The 26,839-nt window shown below is 42.4% G+C and overlaps 4 protein-coding genes across 11 annotated transcripts; 2 read left to right on the top strand and 2 right to left on the bottom strand.

Annotated features, from left to right (window-relative positions):
* Positions 1-1,421: 1,421 nt before the first annotated feature.
* On the bottom strand, positions 1,422-8,226 carry LOC103972019 (E3 ubiquitin-protein ligase AIRP2). Its single transcript, XM_009386210.3, has 5 exons — positions 7,985-8,226; positions 7,096-7,246; positions 6,915-6,981; positions 6,597-6,831; positions 1,422-1,821 (listed from the first exon to the last, which is right to left on the bottom strand). The coding sequence occupies exons 1-5, from the start codon at positions 8,065-8,067 to the stop codon at positions 1,611-1,613; spliced, it is 747 nt and encodes a 248-aa protein (XP_009384485.2). The 5' UTR covers positions 8,068-8,226; the 3' UTR covers positions 1,422-1,610.
* Positions 8,227-10,548: 2,322 nt separating this feature from the next.
* LOC103972018 (CBS domain-containing protein CBSX5) lies at positions 10,549-12,101 on the bottom strand. Its single transcript, XM_009386209.3, has 2 exons — positions 11,685-12,101; positions 10,549-11,562 (listed from the first exon to the last, which is right to left on the bottom strand). Exons 1-2 carry the CDS (start codon positions 12,014-12,016, stop codon positions 10,734-10,736), a joined length of 1,161 nt encoding a protein of 386 aa, XP_009384484.2. The 5' UTR covers positions 12,017-12,101; the 3' UTR covers positions 10,549-10,733.
* Positions 12,102-14,797: 2,696 nt separating this feature from the next.
* LOC103972016 (probable polyol transporter 4) lies at positions 14,798-17,095 on the top strand. 4 transcript variants are annotated; one of them, XM_009386205.3, is made up of 3 exons: positions 14,798-15,092; positions 15,211-15,277; positions 15,622-17,095. In XM_009386205.3, the coding sequence occupies exons 1-3, from the start codon at positions 14,940-14,942 to the stop codon at positions 16,998-17,000; spliced, it is 1,599 nt and encodes a 532-aa protein (XP_009384480.2). In that variant the 5' UTR covers positions 14,798-14,939; the 3' UTR covers positions 17,001-17,095. The 4 variants fall into 4 exon arrangements, with proteins under 4 accessions (XP_009384480.2, XP_009384481.2, XP_009384483.2 ...); XM_009386206.3 differs by lacking the exon at positions 15,211-15,277 and having other exon boundaries at positions 14,801-15,144; XM_009386208.3 differs by lacking the exon at positions 15,211-15,277 and having other exon boundaries at positions 14,959-15,092.
* Positions 17,096-19,663: 2,568 nt separating this feature from the next.
* Positions 19,664-26,213, top strand: LOC135626730 (uncharacterized). Of its 5 annotated transcripts, none has more exons than XM_065132304.1 (9): positions 19,664-20,030; positions 20,141-20,318; positions 20,392-20,552; positions 20,652-20,810; positions 20,915-20,996; positions 21,089-21,126; positions 21,230-21,323; positions 23,304-24,796; positions 25,265-26,213. In XM_065132304.1, the coding sequence occupies exons 2-8, from the start codon at positions 20,267-20,269 to the stop codon at positions 24,791-24,793; spliced, it is 2,076 nt and encodes a 691-aa protein (XP_064988376.1). In that variant the 5' UTR covers positions 19,664-20,030; positions 20,141-20,266; the 3' UTR covers positions 24,794-24,796; positions 25,265-26,213. The 5 variants fall into 5 exon arrangements, with proteins under 5 accessions (XP_064988376.1, XP_064988374.1, XP_064988377.1 ...); XM_065132302.1 differs by having other exon boundaries at positions 20,123-20,318; XM_065132306.1 differs by having other exon boundaries at positions 19,665-20,030; positions 20,123-20,318; positions 23,439-24,796.
* The last annotated feature ends 626 nt before the right edge of the window (positions 26,214-26,839 follow it).

Below are 26,839 nucleotides of genomic sequence, written 5' to 3'. Positions count from 1 at the left end.
CACGAGAAGCATATAGTCGACCTCATCGTTGCCTGTCGTGAGTCGCTTTGCGTTTGTGTTAATACTACATTAGCATTGATGTTGATGGTAGTGGCTGCAACAGTGTCTATGACAAAGATGATGACTGCTTTGTCGTTGGCTCCCGTTAGGCGAATCCTAGCTTCAACTCGAAGCTGGGGTCGTCGGAGCTCTTACCGCTCCCCCTATTGCCACGTCAATTCCGGCACCACCTCTCATTAAACAGCCCTTTCGCTACTTTACATCTATGTCAGGTTTGATGTAGTTGTTGAGCAACGAAAGGGTTGCTCGGCTAGAGGTGGTGTCGGAATTGACATGGCAACACGAGGGAGTGATAGAAGCTCCGACGACCTCATTTTTCAGTCGAGGCTAGGATCCACCCAATGACTTAGTGGTGATGTGACTACCACATTGCGCTGTAGACGTCACTACGGCCACCGCCATCTGTATTGACACCGATGCAGTTGCTGCTCGCCAACTACTTCAACGTCGACGCAGATGCAAAGCGACGCGGGTCAACGACGTGCTCCTCATGGAGGCGAGTAGCATCACTATTAGAGCAGACCTTATTATTGTCATAAATGACCAGGCAACTGCATTGTTGTCGACACCATCAATGTCGTCATCAGCCATCAAATGTTAAAATTATTTTTTTACCCTTTATTTTTATGTTTTTGTCGATAAAACTGACATTATTATAGTAAATAGACATAAATATTTTATTTTCGTAACTATAAAAATATCAATGTAACTTTTTAAAGTATAAGTACCGAGACATTAAAGATAACTAACTACATGGGATAATCTATAATTAGTCCTGAAAAATATATATGTTGACTCTAAATATCTCGATATCATATATTACTAATCGTGGTTATGACTTCTTAAGTTTAAAGATATATGAACATGTATTTATTATTAATATAAGAGAGAGATATAATATTTTTGAAAGGTTTAATTTAGGGAGTGAATACAGAAAAAGGAGGTGCATTTTATACTTGGGGATTACGTGGTAAAATATAACCATTCAAATATATAAAACATATACCATCGAAGGCGGTGACCAGCGCATCCACGTGCTGCGGTACTCGAACAATTAGATCCCAATCCATGTGCTCGATTGCAGCTGTTTACTAATTCAAGAGATCCAATGGCAGCAGACGAAGCATTTCAAGTGTCTTAATTCCTAGGATGAACGTGAAACGACTGCTCCACGTCGAAGCATTGATGTTGCCAACCAACACAAATCAACATCCGATATGCCTGCTGTCTAATTGGCTCCACGGGTCGCATGGCGTGGGCTAACGCTCCTTACAGGCTGTTCCACTCGTCGCTTCCATCTGATGAGAAGGTGGCGCCCCATCCGAAACGAAATTATAACACATGCGCAACACAGCTGGGAGTTGCACCGAATTGCAATTATCATGTTAATAAATAAGAGACTGTACAAGCATTTACATAGTGACGAAGACGCACAAGTATATACCTCTAAACTCTAAAGCTTAAATAAATCGAGCTAATTGAGCAGGCAGATACTACTACGGTTAAGGAATTGGGGGAAGTTTAACCTGGCGGCATGGGAGAATCGTAGGTCATCTAAGATGTGAATCGTAAGGATCAGAAACTGTTTCTGAAACAATCTCCGGCAACTTCTTTATGTACATGATTAAACGCCTGATATTTTCACGGGTCACCATTGCCGTGTCAACCACATCTCTGTTATCGATGAACATCCACAGATCGCCAGAGTTTACTCTCGTGAGGCTATTGCGGCAGAAGGGGCATGATCGTGATCTCGAGTTCCTGCAATGATATCGTTGCTCAGTCTTCATATATGTTCGAAAAAAGAACCAAGAAAAAACAGAACCTCCTTAAGATTTATTTTTCAAGCTCAGAAGAAAAAAAAACAAATGGGAGATCAAAATATGCACTTATAAACGAATACAATCCATTACGGTAAATAATTCATTCACTTATAAATGAATACCAAAGCCGGCAAAGTAATTTGAAAACCATAGTCCCACAATAATAGGGAACTCTTTGCAACCATGTTTGATAAACATACAGCGGTAATCGGCTCAAAAAATGCATCAAAACAAAACTCAGAAAACTAATATTATTGGGACAGGACCAAAGGATGAAAAGAGGGGTGGGGGGAAGCACGCTTAGGAGCTAAGATTCCTTGCAGAATTACATCCAATGTACAGAGGCAAATAACGAGAAGAAAATGGGTTTAGGATATGCTACACCTAAAGAAAATGTAAGTAGCAATAATGCCAGAAGAAAAAAACAGATAAAGACTAAGCAAACTACACATTACAGTAACTCGATGAGATGAAATTAGTCACGCTGGTTCTTAACACCAATGAAGACTGACAATTTGACGAACAATATTAACTCAAGGAACCAATTGGTCTTCACTGTTGACTCAAGGGACAGAACACAAAACATGATGGAAAACAAATATGCACCAATATATAATCCTAGACAATTGACCCTAACCCCAATTGGGCCCAATGATGGGTAACATGCATCGTCCCGACAAGCCAATGATGGTTGGAAAGTAATCTGCCATTGCAATCTAGAAATTGTCCAATCTCTTGACATGTCACCCGAGAACCTACAGAAGAAGACTGAGGTCGGGCATAGCCCGACTTGGTCCCTCCGATGCCTAAATTAGCAATGCCCGAGGTACAGAGAAAGTAAGAGTGTGGAATGACAGAGAAAGTAATGAGAGAGGCAGTTTTGGATGGCGCAACTGGCCGCTGAGATGGCAATTAAACGCACTTGTGGGGATGGCGCAACTGGCCGCTGAGATGGCAGATTTGGAGTAACCTTGCTGACGTGACTCGACCACCTGTCAAAGTGGCATAACTTCCACTGACATCGCTCAACCACTTGCCAAGGTGTAGCGCAACTTCCACTAACATGGTTCAATCACCTGCCAACGTGGCATAACCGATGGTCAACGGGGCTCAACTACCCCCTCTATGGTTAGATGTCATAACCGTCCTACCACGGTGGCGACCTTCGTTGTTGAGGTGGAGGTGTCCATGTGTTGGTTTTTGGATGGTCCATTTTGTTCTCTATCATAAATCAGTGATTTAAAAAGCGCTAGGCGTCAAGGTCCAAAAACGTCCGAGGCGCTAGGCGCTCGCCCGAGCAAAGCGAGGCGCTAAAATATAAAAATATATAATATAATTAATAAATATAATTATTTAAAATTTTAAATAAAAATATGCTATTTTAAATAAAAATTCTAGTCGCGAGCAGAGGGAAGGCTTGTGGGAGGGCTCGCGGGAGGCGTGAGCAGCTGGAGGGCTCGCGGGAGACGCGAGCAGCGGCAGCGGGAGCAGGAGCGACGAGCAGCGAGATCGGGAGCGGCAGCGACAGCGGGTTAGGGTTGGGTAAGGGTTATATCGGTTTAGTTGGTTCGATTGAACCAACTAACAACCGAACAAGACCTAAAATCCTGGTTCGGTCACTTGGTTTACCTAGGCGCTCGCCTGAAGCGCCCAGCGCCTGGGCTCGGGCGAGCGCCCAAGCGGTGCTTGTTTGAAGCGTGCCGCCTGGGACATTAGCGAGGCGCTCGGGCCTCGCCTCGCCTCGCCCGAGCGCCTAGGCGAGCACTCGAGCACCTCTTTCAATCACTGTCATAAATAATACAATATAAGTAATATCTATTTTGAAAATGCAATGGCAACTTTTGTACATAGTTGCTCAATGTGCCAATGCACATAAGAAGTAGATACAAGATTCTGAGAACCTGAAACTGCAAAGCTCAAGGAACCAACGGGAAGATCAAATAATGATCTTAAAATATGGTGCTCTATTTTCAAGAACTAGAGAATTAGTCAAATGTTAACATAACAATCAGAAGGTGTTGATCTATTAGGTCCTCCAATGGCATTTCTAAACTGGAATTTACTCTGCAGTTGAATTCAATGTCAACATAACAATTAGAATGTGTTGATCTTCTAGGTCCTCCAATGCATTTCTAAACTGGATTCTATTCTGCAGTTGTATTCAACATGTTCATAATTCCAATATGTTCATAATGGTTTGAAAGATAATGATAACAATCTAAAGCAAGGATTGACGTTTCGCATGAACCGGTACGAATCGGGTGGTACACACCAGTTTGGGTGTGAAGCATGACGTGGACCACTCTCGGTCCAGTCTGCCCGTATAGAAGGAAAAAATCAAGGTCTGTCATACCGAAGCGTACCGCCCGTTACCGCTATAGTACTACAGTATGAAAAATATATAATTGTTCGGTACACCAGGGTGCACCGCTCGGTATGCCCTGATGTACCGCTCGGTACGCCGATACCGTACCGTACCGAGCCCGGGTCAAAACGTCGGTACGGCGAACCTTGGGAAAAACTACCCCTAATCTTCTGACGCATGCTGCACACTGCAACACACACCTCCACCACCTCCACCACCCCCACCGTGCACAACGCTGCACACCTTCGTCACCTCCACTGTGCACAGTACCACACCGCCGCCATAAGCTTGTCAAACACCTCCATCGTGCACACAGGTATTCCTCGTCTCCTCTTCCTCCTCTCCTTCTGCGCTTCTTCCTCTTCCTCCCTCCTATGTTCTTCCTCTGCTTCCTTCCTCCTTCCCTCCTCTTCCTCCACCATCCCTTCCTTTTCTCCTCCTTTTTCTTTCTCTCCGAAACACCGATACATACTAGTATACCGACACATGATACACCGGTACTGACCAGTATACTGGTCTGACCAGATCACCAAAACATGTCCAGTACCCAAAACGATCATCCTTGATCCAAAGTAGAATGAGTAAAAATAGGAACTTATCCGATCTATCTTAACCATCACTAGCCAAGTGAATTCCAGAATTCAGATAGAAGTACTGAATTAACCCAGAAACATCTTGGTCCACAAGCACTGTCTTGAGTGCCATAATAAAACTGGCATAACTCCAACATCTGTATCACTCACTACAACAAACAAAAGAATATAGAATTCTCCAAATACTCATCTGTTCACATGTGTAAACCAATTACCTAGTAATCTATGATACATTCGGATGAATTCATCCAGACCACTTTCTCAATAAACAACAATTGCATTAGTTTTTTTTACATATGGACTCAGGCATCCATGAATTAAGTTTCAATTTAGAAACTAAGTGCATGCAATCACCACATATTTAGTGATGCATTGAAGTGGGAATTTCATCTAGACTCTATATCCTCGGTGACAAAAAATATGAATGATAATTTTCCACTTCTAATAAGAATTTCAAGCATCTATTACCCATTTCTGATGTAAAGAGAGGATAATTGGATTTAACAGGCACCAGTTTATGCGAGCTTACAACCTGCATGGAGACCATGAGGATAGAATCACCAATAGCTTATTTCTTGAAACAGATTATCATATCAATTCCTCTAGGTGTCTTAAAATTAGAGTTGTAAAAGTCTTCCAGGCACTTATGCACCAATGACACAAATTAAAGTTCTTAATAAAATATTTGAGGTAACAAATTCCATTTATGAAAGTTATGTATGTGTACCCTTTTCTTTAAGCTAATATAATATATTGGCATAACACATCCTATCAAATGTAAAGTTCTAACTCCGGCAATCTGGGCCTCAATAAAAATACCTCAGTCCCAAATGACATAATAAGATCAGCTGATATCTAAATGCTATGGGGAAAAACTAATAAGTACTCAGGGCAACAAAGTACTAAGAGGTCTTATGAAAATAGGTTACTAGGTGTAAGATAGCAAAAAAGATTCAATTCCTCATTTTCCTAGAAAACCATGTTAACAACTTAAATCTTGGCAGCATTGCAACCATTTATTTGCCTACAATCTCCGCGCACTGCAAGTGTAGCTCGTGGCTTCAATCTCCTAGCATACCATGCATTTTCTTTTTTACAACAAACTGTGATTTCTATCCAATTTGATACTAACACTATGAAAATCTCATCAGCAACAAACTACCACTCCAATCTAGAACAAATAATTCAATATGCCATCTTAAGTTTTCGTTACAACACATCAACAGTATCAGAAGCACATATGCATGATATTTTTAAAGTACAAACAATAAATCAGTAACCTAGAAGTAAAAAATAACTACTAAAAACGTAAATTAGGAATTATTTTCTCATTTATCTTTAGAAAAATATGGAGTCAAAAAGTCATATTACACTTGTATATTAACAAGTCGCTCTGTTGCACACTCTTTTGATTTCAAAAACCACTACCCCTTTTAAAATAAACATTTACTACCTCACCATTTCTTATATTTCCATTTTTTATTGCCAAACAATCAGAAATGAAAATCCTACAGGAATGCTATTATTATCTCACATCAACTAACACCAAACAAATTTTCTTCTTTTCTTGTTGTACTCCCAGGATAATTTTACATAATTCTAAAAACCTAATAGTTAATTTCAAAGGCTTCATATCTTAAAGAGCTGAGTGGATTTGTATGCTCAAGCCAAATCATCATGAGTCAGGGAAAAAGCATTTATCGATAGAGTCATAAAAAACAACAGCTTTTTAACCCTAAAGGAAAATATTTTTACCATTCTCTGTAGCATTTCATGCACATAGCATGGTTGCATTTAGGCAATACGATTTTGCTGTTCATCTCCATGCAAATACTACATTCTTCTTCTCTTTCATCATCTGTCTCAGAGAACTGCTTCCTCTCATCCTCATCTCTTCGTCTATATCTTTCCATGCATACCGCCTTTTGCCTTTTGTTTTCCATATCGGTGATTCCTTTTTTTAGTTGAAGCAATGAGGGGAAAATTACAGCTATCAAAGAAAACAAAGAAGCAAGAAATTAGCAATCGGTAAAGATAGAAGAATGCTTGTCAAACTCCATTGCAAAAACCAACCATAGAATTCTTTAATGCTAGCTTTTCTTTCATGTGTTGACATGGTTGTTGATCCATCAGCATGAACCTGCACATCTTATAATTCCTCAATGAATAAAAGAGATCAAACTGTAAACAAACCAACAGGAGGCAAGTAAGAGTATTTTAATTAATGGTATAGCAATGGATGACATATAAAGACCTTATATATCATAATTCTAAGGAGTCCAAGTGCCCCAGCAAGGCTACAATCTGTCCACTGCACAAGAAAAAGAAATAAGTGTGCAGCTGGACAGTATGACATTCGCATTTGAAGGCATGCACCATCATAATCAGTGGGAAAATCTGATGCCCTGCAAGTCATGAGGAAGGATTAGGTAAAAGAATATTTTAAACAAAAAAAACATTTATTTTACTTCTAAAGCTACATTTTACTTAACAAGAAATAAAGTTATTCCACTTCTTACAGAGGAAGCATTGACAAAATTAAAGGCAAAAATTATCACGATTGCAAGAAAGCATCTAAAACAGTACTAGCCTTTTAAAGGACATGTAGACGAAACAAAATAGATAAACCGATTTTCCTTTCCCAATTAAACTTAGTGGAGGTTGAGAAGATGATGGAAGCCTCACCTCTTTCTTAAAATAACAATATACCGAAAGAAAACCCCACCGAGACACATGCACATACCATCTATGACCAATTTCCACCCAAAATAGCCAAATATGTCATAAATTAAGGATACAAAATGTACCCTTCCAAAAATCACCTAAAAAAGATTTAATTTTCGGTGTCAGGAGACCAATTACCAGAGTAATGCCAAAACCCTACAATACTTCAACTATCGATTACTATAGATCGCTAAAACTCAACAAAATTATGCTTTTTTTGTCCTCATCATCAGGAGCAGAAAGACACAGTAATCAGCAGAAAACGATATGCGCAACGTCAAAGCAATCAGGAACAAAAACCCCAAAAAAAGTAAACAACCAACGAACTTATCAAGAAACCCGATTGACCCAAAACACAAGAAATCAAACCCAAAAAAGAAGCAAAGAAGAAGAACTGCGGAAACAGCAGCACTACGTACAAAGAATTGGCGTGCTGGATGTCAGCCTCAAGGACCTTCAACGAGTCCTTGAACGATTTCCGCATTGAATTGCCCGACAACATCAACCCCTCCAATCATCCAAAGAAATAAAAACCCTAAAAGTCCCTCCGCCCCCGCCGAATTCCCAAGTCTTAAACCTCTCTCTCTCTCTCTCTCTCTACTTTGGTAAAGAAGACGACACGAAGGAGTCCCGTCTGATCGCGCTGCTGCTTTCGCTCGCTTTAATCGGTTCGATGGTTGCTTGGAAGAGAGGGTTAGGCGAAGGGTATATACACGTGGATGGAGATGTAGGCCCTCGCGCGCATCGAGATTGGGGCTGAAAAGATGGGGTTTGGGGCCCGCGAGTGTACGAAGGGGAACACGTAAGAAACGAAAAGTGTTGTCTCCCTCCATCGTGATTGGCTAGGAAGATGAAACACACAGCGGGCCCCATCTGATATCCAATGATAAGGCAGGTAGGATGACCCCGTGGTGGTCCCAATTTGATCTTGTAGCACATTATCCGCGATTAAATAGAGATTAATGAGAGACTAACTTTATCGAATAAACAAAACTTCCTGAATTTTTTTTCTCTTGTAATTGTGTTTGGAGTGCATGAAAATATGAAAGCTTTATATTTTGTAGAAAGATTCTGCCTTTGAGCATTTGGAATCTATTATTAAAAATATATTTATTTTCCTTGAAAATTTTGTAGATTGTCCAACTATTAATTAAAGATATTAAAGCTTAAGCGAATGATAATAGGCTTATCTATCTTTTGTAAATTCATTCATCTCAATTAATGTAATAGACTCATCTAATCATTATAAATCTATTTTATCACTTTTGATATGAATTTATATTAGAGTTTTATACTAAAAAAAAGACAAAATGATAAATTGAAGATGGAGATTAGGGAGGTAGAGAGGTGATTAGTGTACAAATTAATGAAGGTATCACCCTTACTTAAATACTTCATATATATAATATCTTGATTAGTTCTATATTAGAAGTTGATAAGATTAAAATTGAGTTATCAACTTCAACTTAAATATTTTGATCAGATAAAACAAAATTTATAGATCAATTAACCTATCAAGTATAAAATTATTATTAGGCTATGCTTTACGTGTATCGTGATAGAGTTTGATTTGAACTATGTTAGGTCTTAACAAGGACGTGAAATCTATATTTCGATTAGTTATAATCTATGAAATTAAAAAAAATATCATTAATTATTGTAAATTATAGTAATGTATCTGTTAATTGTTGCTATTCACATTTCAACAAAATTATTGTTTCTTCCCTACTGATCCTGTAGTGCAGCACTACGTTCTTGCCTTGCAACAGATTGGAGAATGCCAAGGAACTATAGAAACAACATGCTGTGTGTTCTCTGAAAGTGGCAATTCTTGTCCTGTGAAAGCCTTTCATCATTCTTTTTCAACCTCACTGACACCTTTTTCTCTAATACACGAGTTATACTTGGTAATTTACATCTCAGAAAAGACTCATGTAAATTACAAGCAAACTCAAGAATTGCATGAGTTTCTCCAAAATAGATAAACATTCTATTAATCTAACAGTCTTTGATGTGCTTCTTTTTCTTTTTCTTGTTTCTCAAGATTCCCCTTTGATGTGACAGAGATGGACAATGTAGCGGCAGACAATCTTGAATGGAGTTTGACACCCCATGTTTTCTTCATGGATGGATAGGATAGTCTTCTAAGGTCAGAGATATATCCATGTCCTTGGACAAAGTCTGCTTTCTTTCTTTTCTTATCCTCTGATTCTAAGATTCCCCATTCTCGCAACAATCCTCTGCATGCTTGTGTCCTAGTGCCCCCATAGATCCAAACACCCACCGATGGAGGAAGAAAAAGATGGACGGGAAAGAGAGAGAGAGAGATGTCTAATTCACGTAGACATCTGGAAGAGTAATGTCTCCTTTTCGACGTCGGTGTCAGAGTCAACCCAATCCAAAGCTCTCTCCAAAGTCCAACCAGCCAACTCAAAGTGGCCTGTCAGGCATCGCTACAGTTGTGTTTTACAGAAGGGAAGAGGTCGATTTGAACGGGATCAAGACTTCTTTACCTCACTTTGGACCATTTCAATGCGAGGAAAAGATAGATGACAGTGAGACTCTGCAAATTAGAAATACAAACGAAAGTTCTTTAGTTACTCTATACAAAATGCAGCTTATCATCACACGAAGTTTAGATTTACTTGTTGCAATCCGGGCTGAAGTATCTGGACTTGGCTGAGTTCTGTACGTGCTGAAAAGGATGTTTGGTGAAGAAAAGTTCTTCTTCCTCCAAGGAAAGAACATGGCCGCCGGTTAGTTGGTCAAAAAAGTTCAGCACCTCGTGCAGACAAGTTGGAAGGAGTTAATGGAGGAATTCAATGATCAAAGTTGGCACATTGTCTGAGTTCATTTTTATCACGTCAGACTTGCTTTTCTTGCAGCACAAGGGATGTGAGACCAGCGACTGATCCAAGGATCAGCAGCATTCCCAAGGAATTAGTAGTGCTCGAGATGTGCCCAGATCTGAAGGAGAGAACTGTATCCAAGAAACAACAAGGCAGGCTCTTCCTCTGCTGTCTAAGCAAGGTTTTCTGATAACAACCGAGTACGAGCAATCGATGTATTGTGCGATACAATATTACAGAGTCTTATAGTGTAATCACGCTCAGTGCAGACAACAGCGAGTTAATGCATCCATAACAGCTGCATGTCTGCTTTGAGATCTCAGAGAGATGGCTGAAGCTGCTCCCGGAAGACGCATAGCATGTCAGCAAACGTCACGATCCCGATAAGGCCGTAGTCTTCCTCGTCGACGACCCACAGGTAGCTCACCCGGTGCACCAGCGCCTGCACCATCACGGCCACCAGCGAGCTCCCGGGGTGGCATACTTCCGGCTCCGACGATCGCCTCCCAGTACTGGAGAAGCTCTTCGACGGCCTCCGCAGCCGCTTTTCCTCCTCGCTGGACTCATCATCGGAGGACGTGGAGGACGAGTTGGAGAACGAGGATAGCTCATCTTCCATAAGGTGGAGCATCTCCTGAAAGCCCTTCTCTTTCAGTCCGGCTTTTATTGCGCGGACAAGGGACTCCGGTGGCGAGCCATAGTGGTCGATGACGGCCATGAGGTCGCCTGCTTTCAGGGTGGCGATGCCGGCGGCCACAGCCACCGTGTTGTAGCCGGCAGAAAGAGCGCAAGGGGAGATGTCGCCCAGCAGTTGGCCATCGTCGGTGACGACGGCGACGGCGGCCTGTTCGGTAAGGGCGCGGCGGACGAGGGGGATGAGGGAGAGGCCGGGCTCGTCGTGGCGGATGGTGAGGGCATCGGCGGACTGGACGAGGCCGAGGTCGTCGATGGAGAGGGTAGGAATGGGGCAGAAGAGGGCGATGGAGTTGAGGAAGTAGCGGACAAAGTCCTCGTGCGTCAGCCAGCAGAATTTGGCGGCGGTAGCGACGCCATCGCCGCCCTGGTCGAGCTTCTTCCGGCCAAGGGAACGGATGGGGATCACAAGGTTCTGCGCTCCGTCAACGATCAGATCGAGGGCTTCCAACACGCTGCAAATCAAATTGCAAAATGAAAAATCGAATCTTCAAGCGTCAAATTGCTAAAAGGTGACAATTTTCATTCATATTCATTACAAATTAACCAAAAAAAAAAAGACAGGATGAAAGAGTACCTAAACTGCGGCTCGACGAGGCTGACGAGGCCGGCGCCCTTGGGGAGGAGGGCGGTGACGGGCCGCTCGAGCGCTGCGGCCGGCGACGCGAGGTTGTCGTCGGAGCAGAGGAAGCAGAGGACGTCCGCGACGCAGATCTTTCCAGCGACGGCGACGGCCTTCTTCCCCGGGGGGGCCCGGTCAGGATCTAGCACAGCGAGGTGGGGCTCGCCGCCTCTTTTGAGGGCAAGGAGGGCGTCGCTGACGGTAGCGGCGGAGAGCGGCAGCGATCTTAGCGGGGGCTTCCCGATGCAGAGGTCCGACACCTCATTCAACACCAAGCTCACTGCCATACACTGGGAAAACCTAACCCCTAACCCTTGCCTTCCGAGAACAATTCCTCACACCCAGAAAGAGGAGGAGAAAGACGAGATCGGCCGAGGAAGAGAACTCGATTACTTTATATAGGAAATGGGGTGGCAAGCTGTAGCCGAACGCGGTTGGAGTTTCAATGGAGAAACGGAACCCCCAAATACAAGAAAAAACGTTTCCCAAATACCAACCAAGTATGGAAACGGACGGAAACGTAGGCCGCCAACATGGAAAACTCGACACGGTTCAAGAGCATAGCTGGCGATCCCCACCGTCAATCCTACGCCTGCAAGTAGATCGACGGTCGTGATCATCGACCATGTACTTGTAGAGCGTCAGGCTTTAATTTCTAGCGAATTAAAGAAATCTCAATTTATCTTTCCTATCTTCTCTAATAGATTATTATATTTATTAAAATAAAAATATAATTATTGAAGTACATCACTTTTATTTGACTAATAATATAAATAAAAATGTTAAATCGAAGGGCAAAAGTCAAACACGGATGCGTGCTATATGTGGTAGCACGAAAAGCCATCGATAAATAAAGGTGGCCCACACGTAGACAATGCTTAACCGATGAGCTGTGGCTGTGCTTATCATCGGATCAGGTATTGACATTATAGACAAGATAAGTCGGCGGGCCATTCCGTATCGCCTCTTTGCCCGATTCAGATGACCCAACGTAAGCGTAAGTCACATGAATAGATGACCGGCGTGGGAAGTAGAACTCATTTTTCTTTTGTTTGACCGATCCAGCAAATGATGCAATTTACTCGCGGACCAATTCTAAGGTAGGTGACTGAAATGTTGAAATCACCGAGCAATGTTATCTCAGGATTCCACATTGCGATCGATCATGCTACGAGTTAGTGCAAACATTAAGCATTAATAATAATAGGTCTAAAATTATGATATATATATATATATAATAAAATATTAAAAATATTAAAATCTTTTATCCAAAACTCAAATAAAAATCACAAACGAATAATTAAAATACAAGAATTATGTTACTGTACATAATATCCAAAATATCTGATATAACCTTATAGGGATATAAACAGAAATAACCTTTATATATGAATAAATACTAGAAAACCATAATACGCAGCGGAATTAAATGAAAGTACAATCAAACAGAACACCAAGATATACATAAAAAACCCCTCCAATGTGAAGGGTAAAAATCACGGGGCAAACTAGAGATAATCCACTATAAGAATAATGAATATACAAATCTCAATCTCTTGCCCTAAACCCTAACAACGATCTCAAGAGAATAATTGGGATACAAGGATCACGTCACTACCTACAATATTTAAAACCTTCTCAAGTAATCACAGCAAGAGTCTACTGTAGATTTGATCTAACCTGAGATGAGAACACTGCTAGATGATTGAGAACAACATCTCTGTATTGTCCTTGTCTTCTTCTCTTTCTTTCTCTTCCTTTTCTGCCTTGTTTTCCTCCTTTTCTTTGGAATCCCGTGGGTGTATACTTCTCCCACGTTGCTGCCTTATTTAAACATTTTTCTGCCTCCAAAACGTAGCCACCACACCCCCTAATGTTAATTAGAGTTATGTTAAGAGGGGGTGTGGGCTATGAACTACCTAAGCCCACTATGGGCTGAATCTATGGGTTGCCAGCCCAACAACATGAGATGAGAACATTGTCTGAATAATTGAAAATAATCTCTTCGTATCTTCTTCATTTTCCTTCTTCTATTATTTTTCTACGCTTTCTTATTATCGTTGTCCACATTTTTTCTTTCTAAGCTATCACACTTAGTTAGAGTTTAAGTTAAAAATATATATAAAAAGCTAAAATGAGTTATAGATAATTAAAACCCGATTGAATCTTGGGTCATTTATCCGATAGATAATGATGGATATATTATGGCTCCACTCAGTAGCATAAGAAAAACAACGAATAAATGTTAAAAAAAAATAAAAAAAAATTATTCTAATTAAATCGATTATAACAATCAATTAGACCACTATAATCAATATTAGTGATCATTTGTTAAAAATATTTATTATTCTTAAAATAGATTAAGATATTAAAAAATCATATTAAAAATTATCCAATCTTGATATTAGATTATAGCACAAGCATCCGAACCCTTTCAGCCAAATTAGAAGACTTTTTATACACTTAAATCTAAATCATATTAGATTAATCCAATCACTAATACATAATAATAATAATAATAATAATAATAATTATTATTATTATTATTATTATTATTATTATTATGTTATACACATCTCGTCCTACCTTGATAACTGATACCTGCGGGCCCACCGGAGGAACGACCTGCTCCTCTTAAAATGTACTTACGGTTCTTATGGTGGGACCCATTTCCGCTACGATAATTATGGTATAATACTTCAAGTAACTAATATATATATTTAGAATTGGAATTAATGTAAATTATAGAATTAATATAAACAATCAAATCACATATTTCGATGTGTTTTCGTATTCCCTTCTTTTAATGCGCAGGTGGGACGCTGGCGACACCCCGGTGCGGGTCCCCCGTAGCGAACATGTGGGGCCCGATTGAATGGGCGAGAATGTCGAGTTCTGGCGTTCCGAAGTTGCCGGAGGTGGTGGTCTCCCGGTCCTTCTTTCTTCGTTCCTTCCTTCTCTTGTCCTGTTCTGATCCCATCCATGGACGACTTCTCGAACTCCCAAGAGAGCCCACATGCACGCTTCCCGTCCTCCCATTCCGATCCGCGTTAAAGAAATCGCAAGTCGTTCTTTTACAATCGGAGAAGCCAGCTTTACAGCTCCCCCTCCCTCTATTAGATCTGGAGCAACTCCATCTCTTTCTCTCTCTCCTCCTCCTCCTCCTCCTGAGGTCATCGGCTGTGAGATCTCTCGCAGAGAGTGGTGGAGATGATGGGCGTCAGCAGTCCTCGTGCTATTGGCAACGGCAAGGTCGATAGCAAGGTCAAGTACCGCAGCGTGGATGTCGCCGAGGAGGGAGAGGATGACGAAGCGTTCGCCGGGAGGAGGAGGAAGAGTCCGGAGAGCCATGGCAAGACTTACGTCCGCACCTGCGCCTTCTTCGCCTCCCTTAATTCCGTTCTTCTTGGCTATGGTGGCATCCTCATTTCCATTCATTACCATTATCATTGTTATTTGGTTCTATTGCTGTCTGAAACAGATCGCATCTTTTTCTCTCCATCCACATCGTTGTTCGTTGCCACATTTCCAGCCAAGACGAAGTCAAGGTTGGTTTGACTTGAAATTTACGAGTCTAGTTGGTCAACAGGGAGACTTCAATCTTTTAGGTCATGCTTTCTCGGTCCTTTTCATCTATGAAAGCAGCGTCACATGCTGCTTGCATCGAGGACATGGATATCCTTCTTCATCCCTCTTCCTGCTTCATCTATTTTGCTTGATGGATAGAACAGTTTCATTGTTCTTTAATCTCTTTTTCGATTGCTAAATTCGATCATAATTCTTCTTATTATGCCATATTTGCTGTCACTTTAGTATGTAACAGTACTTGGATTTGGGTCCTGAAACGTTAGCTCGATTTCTTCCGGTGACGCTTCTTGCTTGCATCTTGCAGATGTGGGCGTCATGAGCGGAGCTATCCTCTTCATCCAAAAAGATCTTCACATCACGGAGGTCGAAGAAGAAGTTCTAGTGGGATGTCTGAGCATCATCTCGCTGCTGGGTAGCCTAGCAGGCGGAAGAACGTCGGATGCCGTGGGCAGAAAGTGGACCATGGCTCTCGCCGCAATCATCTTCCAGATTGGCGCCGCAATAATGGCGCTCGCTCCTTCTTTCCCAGTGCTGATGATGGGAAGACTCCTCGCTGGCGTCGGGATAGGCTTCGGCGTCATGATCGCGCCCGTCTACATCGCAGAGATATCTCCCGCCGCTGCCAGGGGATCCCTCACCTCCTTCCCGGAGATCTTCATAAATCTTGGGATTCTTCTCGGCTACATCTCTAACTACGCCTTCTCCGGCTTCTCGGAACACGTCAACTGGAGGATCATGCTCGGCGTCGGCATACTTCCGTCTGTCTTCATCGGGTTCGCGCTGTTCGTGATCCCAGAATCCCCGAGATGGTTGGTGATGCAGAAGAGGGCGGAGGAGGCGAGATCAGTGCTCTCGAAGATAATCGAGGACGAGGGTGAGGTGGAGCGGCGACTGGCGGAGATAGAGAAGGCGGCTGGGGCTGCCACCGCCATCAAGTGGGAGGAGAAAGCTGTGTGGAAGGAGCTCCTGAGCCCTTCGCCTTCATTGCGCCGCATGCTGATCGTTGGCTGCGGCATCCAGTGCTTCCAACAGATCACCGGCATCGACGCCACCGTCTACTACAGCCCGACCATATTCCGCGACGCCGGGATCAAGTCCGACAGCGAGCTGCTTGCTGCAACCATCGCGGTCGGGGTCACCAAGACCTGCTTCATCCTGGTTGCCATTTTCTTGATCGACAGAGTGGGAAGGAAGCCGCTGCTGTACGCCAGCACCATGGGGATGACGCTGTGCTTGTTCCTGTTAGGCGTCGCTCTCTCCTTGAATCACCATGGGACGGGGCTGATCTCACCGGCAGCAGGGATCGGGCTGGCCATCGTTGCGGTCTGCGGGAATGTGGCCTTCTTCTCGGTGGGGATCGGTCCCATCTGCTGGGTGCTGAGTACCGAGATCTTCCCACTGAGACTGCGAGCTCAGGCCTCGGCCCTGGGTGCAGTGGGGAACAGGGTGAGCAGCGGCTTGGTCGCCATGTCCTTCCTGTCCGTGTCCCGTGCCATCACGGTCGCAGGAACCTTCTTCATCTTCTCCGCTATATCTGCTCTCTCCGTGGCATTCGTCTACTACTGCGTTCCGGAGACCAAAGGGAAGTCCTTGGAGCAGATTGAGGAGCTGTTTCAAGCAAGCAGAGAGGGTCAGAAGGAGGAGGTGGAGCTTCAAGATGCGGAGCATCTGTTGCAGGAATAGTTCATGTTGCCCATTACCAATATGTGCACTGCTTTGGTCAAATTGGAATCCAAGATTTGACTGGGAGTAAAATGCATGGGGATAAATTAGAATGAGCATCGGGTGACACTGTTTGAAGCTCCAACTTGACATCTGTTCAACATAGTTAGTAATCTGCAGGAACAAGTAGGCAAACATTTGGATGCGTAAAGCTCTATAGTGACGTCTCCACACACATATGATAGGGCACATTTTAGTAATATACCCTTCAACTACTGTTTACAATCACATGTCAAGATCAATATAACGGACCATGCCCCATGGTCAACATCGTTTCGCAAAGATCGGATGGTCTCGATTGGGTATAGCATCGTCCTGCAAAAGTCGAAACGATGTCACCTGAGCATAGTGTCGTCCCGCAAAGGTCGAGACAGTGTTGCGGGACGACGTCGCCCGAGCACAGTGCCGTTCCGCAAAAGTCAGGACGATATTGCGGGATGACATCGCCCAAGCATAGTGCCGACCTACAAAGGTTGGGACGGTGCCAACCAAGTATAGCACCATCCCGTAAAAGTCGGGATGACGTCAACCAAGTACAACACCATCCCGTAAAGATTGGGACGACGTCGATCGAGTACAGTGTCATCCCGTGAAGGTTGAGACAATATTGAGTGCGATGTCGCTTTTCGACGCCATGGCATTGAGGACACCCAACATATGCTCCAAGAGTAAGCTCGTTTCCCGATGGGTCGGCAACCATAAATATGATAGGTACGATCGGTCTATGGGCTGAAGGATAAAAACCTATCGTGGGTCGACGATAGGGGATTGGTTTTTAGCTTATTTTTCACCTAGTTCTAACAAAATCATCGAAGGGGTTGACCCCATTGGACGACCAACCAAAGGGGAGTATCCAGATCTTCAAGCCAAAGCCCAAGCCCGACCCCATTGGACGACGACTCCCGTCGCCCCGAGTACCGACGTGGATGATCTTACGCACTCGGAACTGAACCAAGTCGTGCTAACCCCCCAACCACGGTGTAAAGGATCACTGTCAATATCATTATGAACAATTAGGAATGACATAAGTAAAGGATCACTATCAATATCTTAGAGAGCATGAAGGTGATCCTGACATATAATTTATACAAACGATTAATGTTCTTGAAGCGTTGATCATTATATGCGAGTGGAGTCATTTTGAGCATTTATCAAGTATTATCTATCCAACTCGTTAATTAATATTAGATTAAATATGGTTTTGTCATAGCCTCTTGGTTGGGGAGTCGATGCATAATAAAGAGCCAAAGATATCTCTTTGGATCCACCTGGATAATTTGTGGTCGTTGGGAGAGATAGTTAATGTGGACCTTTTAATTTGTGGTTGAACTGGAATATATCATCTTTAATTTTTTCTTTTAAAGATTATCACTAACACAAATGATCTATATTCCTTATATCCACCCAAGAAGCTTTCATGGTATTAGATCAGAGGATATAATAAAGAGTATCATTCTTTGAGTCTCGAGTACGATAATTTATTTGACATGCACTCCACTCATGTATTATTGGCTTTGTCATCAAAGACGTCAAAGATATGATCATTCTTGTTCGACCTCGTCTATCCTCATGAACAAAGCTCTTGCCATACTGATATGACTCATACTGAATGGAATGACATTAACTGACATACAAGATAACACGACAATAAATTAACATGAAGTGAGAGTTGGCGTAGTGCGCCTGTGCTAGGAGTAGATAACGTCAACTTCCACGATAAAGATGCTACATGAAGGGACCACTGACCTGACACCGACCGCCCAATGGTAGCACAGCCTGCTGCAGAGGAGCAGCAGAAACATGACGGAGTAGGTGTCGAATTGGAATGATCCGAGTCCCACGTCCTCGCACATCTGATTCCTCCCTCTCATGGGCAATCAATCAAACAGTCGCCGTGCCTGATATAGATCGCGCTGCGGCATGTCATGCCACGGTGACGTGACATGAGATGGTCTCACTCTTCCCGTCTCCGCTCCGATCAAAGATAAAATATTGAGGGTATACTGCAATTACGAAAAAGGGCAAGCGCTCATATACAAGAGATCTCACCCAAACTCGTGTCCTAATCCGTACGGAGTGCCACTGTGTGGCGCGCGCCACGTCCACGAGGCTCGCGCGTTTAACGCCGACCGAAACGAGTGGCATCCAACCGCTGAGCTCCACGATCACCGTTCGCTCCTTCACCCACGTTTCTCACGATTCCATCAAGCCACGTCCATCTTCTGCAGGTCGAAATCGACGTCGCCCGTCTCACTGTTCATCGCACAGCAGCCGCCGTACCGCCTGATGTATGGGGCGATGCTGTCTCGTTCGGCCATATAGTGTGGTGTCCTGTCTTGCTACAGAGTGAGAATTAGGAAGTCGGACGTGGTCCTTTGAGCCGAACCATAAGTCTGTCACCCTTGGAACATGCTAATTGGCGAGAATAGCCAAACTACTGGTCCTAGCAAGCAACAAATGTGCTACTGTTGATTCTTTGGATCCGGTAAATTCCACAAACAACAGACGGGCATCATGCACTTCAAACGATAGTTGATGGTGGGATGTGCGTGCAGTTCGTTCTCGATGATGTCAGTCGGTAAATATCTCTCGACCGTCCGTCTCCATCAACAGATGAATGGTGTTTGTTTTACCTTGTGAATGCCCATCGATCACGTCGTCGACTCCCCCCTGTTACTGTCTCTGTCAACAGACCAATGACATGCGCCTTCTTTGATCGACCATGTCGCGCTGCTGTGAATCTTGATTCACAGCCACTTCATCCTTTTTTCGTTCCAGGAAGCCTTGTGTCGGGGATGCGATAGGCTGGGCTGCTCCTCGTTCCGCCTCGAGATCGGTGACAGCAGGAGTCGATCCCGATTGCGGTCGCGATCCCCGCGAGAGAGGAAGCGGAGCGCGGATGATAGAGGCAGCCGGAGTCGTGGTGCTCGAGCAAGGGCAGAATCGGCAACCAACGCGCGGCACATGAACGTCTCCTGTCTCTTTTTCCAGGTAGAGTAACTGCAGGAGCAGGACGAGGAGGAGGAGGCGGAAGACAAAAGCTCTCTTTATGTTTTCCTTTTTGATGGTGTTTCCTTTGAAAGTAATCACAACATGAGCAGTAGCTGACGACGGTGCGGATCAAGGAGGAAAGGGGAAGGAAGGGAAACAAAAGCAACGACACAGGCGGCAACGGCAGAGAAGAGCGCCGAAAGTTAGATTTCGGCCGCTCGTTCTCCTCTCTTTGTATGCCTCCATTCGTGGGAGATCGAAGACTCTTCTTCCTCCCTCGCTTCCGTGGTTCGTCGCTTTGTTCTGTTCCTTCCACGACGGTAGCTTAGGGTCTTTGACAAGAGATTCTTGAGATGTGAAGAAGTGCTTGTATCTGTGATGACGACGACGACTACGACGACGATGGCGTCGACGAGAGGAGTTTTGGACCTAAACCACATGCCGCCACCGGACTACGAGGACCACGTGAAGGAGGAACTGAAGCGAGCGATGATTCAGCACGAGATCTTATTCAAGCACCAGGTTCTTGTTTCCCCTTTTCTGTGCTTCTATGAATCCCTTCTCGCTCTGTTCTTGGTTTCTTGAAAGAACGAGGGGGTGTTTGGGCTTCCCGATTTGTAGGTGCGAGAGCTCCATCGCCTGTATTGGACGCAGAAGAATTTGATGAATGATGTTCGCTGGAGACGATCTGATCGCGTATCGTCTCTCGAGGCACAGAAAGAACGCAAGGGACCGGTGGAGGAGGTAAAATCCGGCAGTGTGCGACATGGCTGCTCCACGGTAAGATGCGCCCGTCTAGGGCTTGTTCCAAAACCTTGGGTTGGGATATTGGTGGGTGAATCATGGAGATCTTCCGATTCTAATACTTCGATACCAATCCGCAGGCGAAATCGATGGGGATGCAGAACACTTCATTTGAATTGCGTGCCAACGATAGGAGGAACTTCGATCTTCAACTTCCTGCAGGTGAGTTTATCAAGGATTCCACCAAAGATGTCACAAATGCCTTCGCAAAAGTACTCCTGTCCATGTTTTGATCAATGTGTTGTTTGGTGCAGGGCATGTGAAGGTCGACTTCAGTGCTACAGAGGTTAAGGTCAGTTGCTCTTCTGGCTTCGAAGCACTTGCAGATTATGCTGGATATCAGTCATCTTCGAGTTGCTGCTTTTTCTGACCTTTGTTCGGTAATCAAAATGCAGAACAAATCTGGCCATAGGACGACAGCCAAGTGTTCCCATTCTGTGCATCAGACTGAAAGATGGCAAGAACTCGACTTTATCCACTCAGATGCTGGTGAGTTTTTATAATGAAATTGATACTTTAGTACCTCATCGAAATAGAAATATATCTATTTTTTTGCTCACGAATAGACTGAAACACTTCTTGCATTGCACTTCTTAAACTAGCCAAACTCTCAAATATATTTAATGTTTCTTTCATTTATTTTTTGACAGTAAAAGATCATGTAGTCGATCCGAGATAATTGGGACTTACAAGTCTGCTTATTATTTAATATTTTATTTTCTTTATTTTTTGACGATAAAAGATCCATGTAGTCGATCCCAAATAATTGACACTTATAATTTTGTTATTGTTGTTGTATTCTTTTGTTTATTGGAAAGAAGAAATATGAATGCTTGAAACATTCAGGGACAAGTTTGATCTTGTGCATTTTATGCATATCTAACCAATCCAGATGTTGGTCAATGATTTGTTTACAAACCATCCAACAGATATGGAAAGGGTCGTCAATTTGCCTCTTTCACATGATATTTCAGTTTGTTGAAGGATTGCTTATTTGACATAATATCATTGTTATTATGCCTATCAATTGAGATGCCGATTGGGATCCCTACATATATCATCAATGCCGATATCAATAGAGTCAAAAAGCATGTGGTTAGATCAATTTAGGTCATGGAGGATCCTTTATAAGATCCTTCTCAGCCCCTCGTGTTGCTCGGCTAATTTGAGGAGGTCACCTTTATTTTCAGTGACTGGTTCAGTAGGCCAACAAAAAAGTCTCTGTTATGAGTCAAATCAATTTTGTATATCCTATAAGACTATGGTACAATTTAATCTAGTTATTTTACTCTAAGGAATCATATTTTGAAACTCTTATTAATTGTGAGAATTTTTAGATGACAGGACTAACTATCATCTTCATAACTCCTATCAATATATGAAGCAAGTCTGGAAGAACAAGTTTCTAATTAATGAAATAGCCTTTCTGTTTCCCACAAATTTTCTTTTCTCTTCCTTTTCTCCCTTTTCCCCAGTTCTTTGTTGATCACACTACTATTTTTGATGTTTATTATGGTTAGCAGAGTATAAGAAACGTCTATTTACCTGCAATTGTTTAAAACTGAGTAGATATTTTATTTGGCCTTGTTAAATGAACTTTTGAATATAATTTTAGCAGTCTTTTTTCTTTAATTAGAAGAAATTTTCATTAAATCAAATAACGTACATGACACTTATACGTGGAATTGAACCTGAGACCTATCACTTGTGTAAGTGTAACAATATACTTATCAATATGGATGTCTCGACAGAGACTTTAGTGATGTGTTTTGTATAATAATATTACATATTCAATACCCATTCATCTTTTCGTTTTCTTTTTGGATGTCACTGGACTAAAATTTGTCTTCTAGAAGCTTTTCTATATTGTGGTCAAATTGGAACGTTAATTAGTTTTTTATCTGTTTTGCTTACACTGAGGTTTTCTTAAATCCACGTATTTAGATTAAGATAATAATTTAAATTTTCTGTCTATAGCTGTGATTTAAAGATTCATACTGTTAGTTTTATTGACGATCCTTGAGTGTTTTATTTCTGATAACTTCATAAAGAATGGACTGTTAAACTTATTTTGGTCAGACAGTATGAATTTATATGGATTGAGAATTGGTCTTTATGGTTGGTTTTGTTAGTCTTGGTTTCAGTGTGTGACTGACCACCATTTACTTGAAGATTGAAGATAGAATTTTGCATTGAAAAAAAAATCATGTTTCTCATAACAAATTTTACCTGGAGTTATCCAGCCGACTTCTGATAACATCCTTTTAAGAAATATCTCGGATGCTTCTTTTCCTTTATTTTTCTGAATGTTGACAACTTGTTATAATTGTCGTTTAATGCCAGGCTTATCGAGATAGGCATCCAGCAGGATTTTCATCTTCTAGCCAACTGTGAAAGCTTCTTTGCTTCACTAACTGTCACTATTTTGGTTTTTACTCAATGTCTTAATATTTGCTGGAACTTGTTCAGGATTAGAAGAAAATGGAGGCTCTGTATCTCCCAATTTTCCCACCAAGAAGAAACAACCAGAATACAAACTTACACACATTGACCTGAACATAGCTCAAGATGATGAATCTAATACTTTTTTTTCAAATACTGTAGAAACACTTCATTCTCCATCAACAAGTTCATCAATTGTCCACCATGGAGATGATTTGAGAGTATCAAGCATCAAATCTGAACAAAAAGATGGGAGTGCAAAAGAATCCACTGTCACCGATCAGCTTGCTGTTGTATCCCCTGGTTCAGAAAATTCAAGGGAAAAGAGTGCTGACTCATTGCCTCATGAACATATAGATTCCTATCCTTCTTCGGTACAAGCTTCTGAACAGAATAATAATGCCATAGAGAATATTTGGAACTACAAAGAGTGCATTGTTAATAATGAAGATTGCAGATCAGGCATCAGAATCCCCGAAGCATGTTACAAAAATTTGTTGGAAAGATTTTCGAGTGCCTACAATGGGGGAGCCCAGGACAGTACAAATAGGACAGTACTTGCAGGCTTACATGAACCTGGAATGGAAAATATTGACTCATTTATCAGCCCACCTAATCTTGTTATACATGGTGATTCGAAAAAGAATATTTTAATTTCCAGTAAGTATAGGGAACACAACTGCTTGCATGCATCAGCTGGGAGTACCACCGATCTGCCACCAGAAGCTGCTGGAGATGTGGCAGAGAAAGAGACAAATATTGATGGGAGTGAAGAGGATACGGTATCAAGTCATGCCATAGTTCCAGATGAATGTCAACAAATTGAACTTAAGGAGTCTCCTATTGGGTTTAAGCCCAATCAGTTAGCTGGAAACAGTGAATGGGCCTCAAAGGAAAAAAGTGTAGTAGATCATGCAGTTATCTCCAAATCAGAGAACTCTGCAACTACACACATAGACTCAGTGATGCCCGAAAGGATTTGCAGCCAACAGGTTTCAGATGTTAATGGCTCTGACTGTATCTGCAGACAGGATGGACAAATATCTGAACAGCAGCTTGCTTTAGTAGAGGTAGATCATGTAATTATCAAGGCAGCTGAGATACTTGCATCTATTTCTTCAGAGAAGCCATTGTGTTCGGTGGATCAATTGACTAACAATGGGCGGATGGAATTTTATTGTGAAGAAGGCAATGATCAGCCTCAGTCTTCTGATTCTTTTGAGATGGGAACACTGAATCTAGAGGAGATAAGAGATAATGGAATTTCAACCTGCGCCAAACAAATCGACAATGAGACTAGGAAGGACGTATGCAAGTTTAAGCTAGGTAGGGGAATGCGGGATTTCCAGAAGGATATATTGCCAGGGATCATCTCTCTTTCGAGGCATGAAATCTGTGAGGATCTCTATGCCATAAAGTATGAGCTTGGGAAGAAGAGGTCTCACAGGACCAGTGAGGAAAATTGGGTGGTTCCTGTTAGAAGTAGGCGCTCAACCAAGGCCTTAAACCATCGGTAGAAGGTGCTAATACTTTTCTAAAGTGTCAAATTTGCATTTCTGGATTTCGAGTTCAAAATTTTAGGCTTAAATTCTGTAACATAGAGCTTTCAGTTACTTGAGCTGATTCTGCATAGTATTATACATATCATCTCAGTTAACAGATTCTTGCATTTGCTGTAACTCATTCTCTTTAAAACCTTTTTGGATAGTCGAATGTGTGCGCTGTCATCAAAACCATGGGTGAGTTTTTGACAAGCTTCCAGCAGTTTTCTCTAGCCTCTAATTTGTCCTTTGTTTGATGCAACAAGTAGAAGGGATGCCAGTGTGAAATCATAAGCCAACTATAGGCTAAAATGTTCAGATATTATAGTCATATATCATTAGGTTTTTCTATGAGAATTTTTTGTTGTTCAATCTGTTACCATCTTGTATTCCTTTGATCTCTTATGTTAAATTTAACCAGTGATGGTTGCTGTTTGATGTTAACAGGAAGCCAGAATAGAAGACATAAGGAGCACCGGTCCTTCTCACCTTCATACTTGATGCAAAAGCTTGTGCATCAAAGACTCCAGATTTGGAAGACATACAGATAATATTCGTGCCCATGATAAGATAGACACAACCACAGGAGAAAGGATACTCCATATCTCATCACCAGAAACAAGAAATAGATTTGAATGAACATCAACTTGGAAGTCTCTCCTTTGGACCATTCCGTCTATAGATGCAGAAATCTGTATGCCAACCGGACTCCATAAAGTCGCTTCATTCACTCCATTTATGACATAACAAAAGAAAGAGGTAATTTGGTATGCAAGAATTGGTTGGTGCACAATATGCGACCTCAGAAGTGTAGTCAACATCTTTCAAGGCCTTCTCTTCCAATGGTGGATCTTCCACTCACGGTGTGGCCCTCACTGGATGTGTACATCAATTCAAAACAGAAGCTCTCTACAAGACAAGAAGGGAAACCTGAAGCACCAGAAGATGCCCCAAAGCTCGGTCTTTAGATTCTCCAGCTGTGGGAGAGTTGGTAAAAGACCACAAGAACCGAGAGAGATCCCGGTAGCTAATCAACCATGGAGTATATTACCCTACTGCAAACTCACAGGAATCCTTCATGTTTTCTCCCAACCATAAGTCCAGTGGAAACTGTACTCTCCTCATCTCACGATGCAACGAAGGTTGAACTTTTCAAAGTCAGCAAGCTGTGCTAATCTCACATTGACCGTAAGTCATTTGAACAAATACCAACCTACAAACATCTAAGCCTTCTTCTCTGTACTAATAAGGTTGATTAGGTCTCCAGTTCAGTTGATTTTGACTGCTTTAGTTCAGTGGACCAGCAATGCGATGCAATGCAAGCTGGGGAAGAACATGCAGACAGCTGCCGAGATTCACTGTAAATGATCAATAAATGTCACAGCTTCACAGACCATGGCATGTCCTTCCTGCATCCCTACCTCATTTTTTTGTGATCATTGGTGCAACCATGATGCCATGCTTTGTTGGTCAAGCTATCATTATCATTCTTTGTAACAGCAGTGAATAGCTGCAGTTAATCATATAGCACGCTGGTGCATCTTCATCCATATTTGGCTGGCAAAGTGGGTGCGTGTCAATCATGCGACTGGAGTTTTCCCTGGGTCGAGATGCCATTAGGTAGATACGATAACATGGGCGTCCACCATCACTGCTCCTGAAAGGACGCTACGAGGTCTTTAGACACATTTGAGATATCATGTTGGGATCAGATCCAAATAGTTCACGTATGTCGATTTGTCGACAGTCCGTGTCGTCCATTCATGCCATCCAACCACCAAGGTCCAAGAACATGGAGTCCAAACCAAGTCCACTGTTTCACAAGGTCCCAACCATTTGGTGACTCTCTTCTTTTTGCCTGCAACAAAAGCAATATAAACATGGAGAATATGATGGTGTAATTGCCACAGGACTGCAGATTCCAACCCCATTTCTTTCTTTCTAGCTTCCTTTTTCTTCCTTCCGAAGATAGCCAAGTCAGATAAACATTTCCAAAGCACAAGGTGTCTCCTGCTTTTTACA

Source organism: Musa acuminata, chromosome BXJ2-11, assembly GCF_036884655.1.
Source record: "Musa acuminata AAA Group cultivar baxijiao chromosome BXJ2-11, Cavendish_Baxijiao_AAA, whole genome shotgun sequence".
Taxonomy (NCBI): Eukaryota; Viridiplantae; Streptophyta; class Magnoliopsida; order Zingiberales; family Musaceae; genus Musa; species Musa acuminata.
The sequence above is the reverse complement of the archived record's forward strand: the minus strand, read 5'-3'. Positions and strand labels throughout refer to the sequence as shown.

What these genes read in the sequence shown, in the direction of transcription:
- LOC103972019 (XM_009386210.3), bottom strand. Translation starts at nt 8,067, where the DNA reads ATGTTGTCGGGCAATTCAATGCGGAAATCGTTCAAGGACTCGTTGAAG. An exon ending in ATCCAGCACGCCAATTCTTT is followed by an intron (nt 7,247 to 7,984) that starts GTACGTAGTGCT and finishes CATGACTTGCAG; the next exon opens with GGCATCAGATTTTCCCACTG. An exon ending in TTAGAATTATGATATATAAG is followed by an intron (nt 6,982 to 7,095) that starts GTCTTTATATGT and finishes TAAGATGTGCAG; the next exon opens with GTTCATGCTGATGGATCAAC.
- LOC103972018 (XM_009386209.3), bottom strand. Translation starts at nt 12,016, where the DNA reads ATGGCAGTGAGCTTGGTGTTGAATGAGGTGTCGGACCTCTGCATCGGG. An exon ending in CTCGTCGAGCCGCAGTTTAG is followed by an intron (nt 11,563 to 11,684) that starts GTACTCTTTCAT and finishes TTTGATTTGCAG; the next exon opens with CGTGTTGGAAGCCCTCGATC.
- LOC103972016 (XM_009386204.3), top strand. Translation starts at nt 15,013, where the DNA reads ATGTCGCCGAGGAGGGAGAGGATGACGAAGCGTTCGCCGGGAGGAGGA. An exon ending in CCAGCCAAGACGAAGTCAAG is followed by an intron (nt 15,278 to 15,621) that starts GTTGGTTTGACT and finishes TGCATCTTGCAG; the next exon opens with ATGTGGGCGTCATGAGCGGA.
- LOC135626730 (XM_065132304.1), top strand. Translation starts at nt 20,267, where the DNA reads ATGCCTCCATTCGTGGGAGATCGAAGACTCTTCTTCCTCCCTCGCTTC. An exon ending in CTTCCTCCCTCGCTTCCGTG is followed by an intron (nt 20,319 to 20,391) that starts GTTCGTCGCTTT and finishes TGAGATGTGAAG; the next exon opens with AAGTGCTTGTATCTGTGATG. An exon ending in CTTTATCCACTCAGATGCTG is followed by an intron (nt 21,324 to 23,303) that starts GTGAGTTTTTAT and finishes GAACTTGTTCAG; the next exon opens with GATTAGAAGAAAATGGAGGC.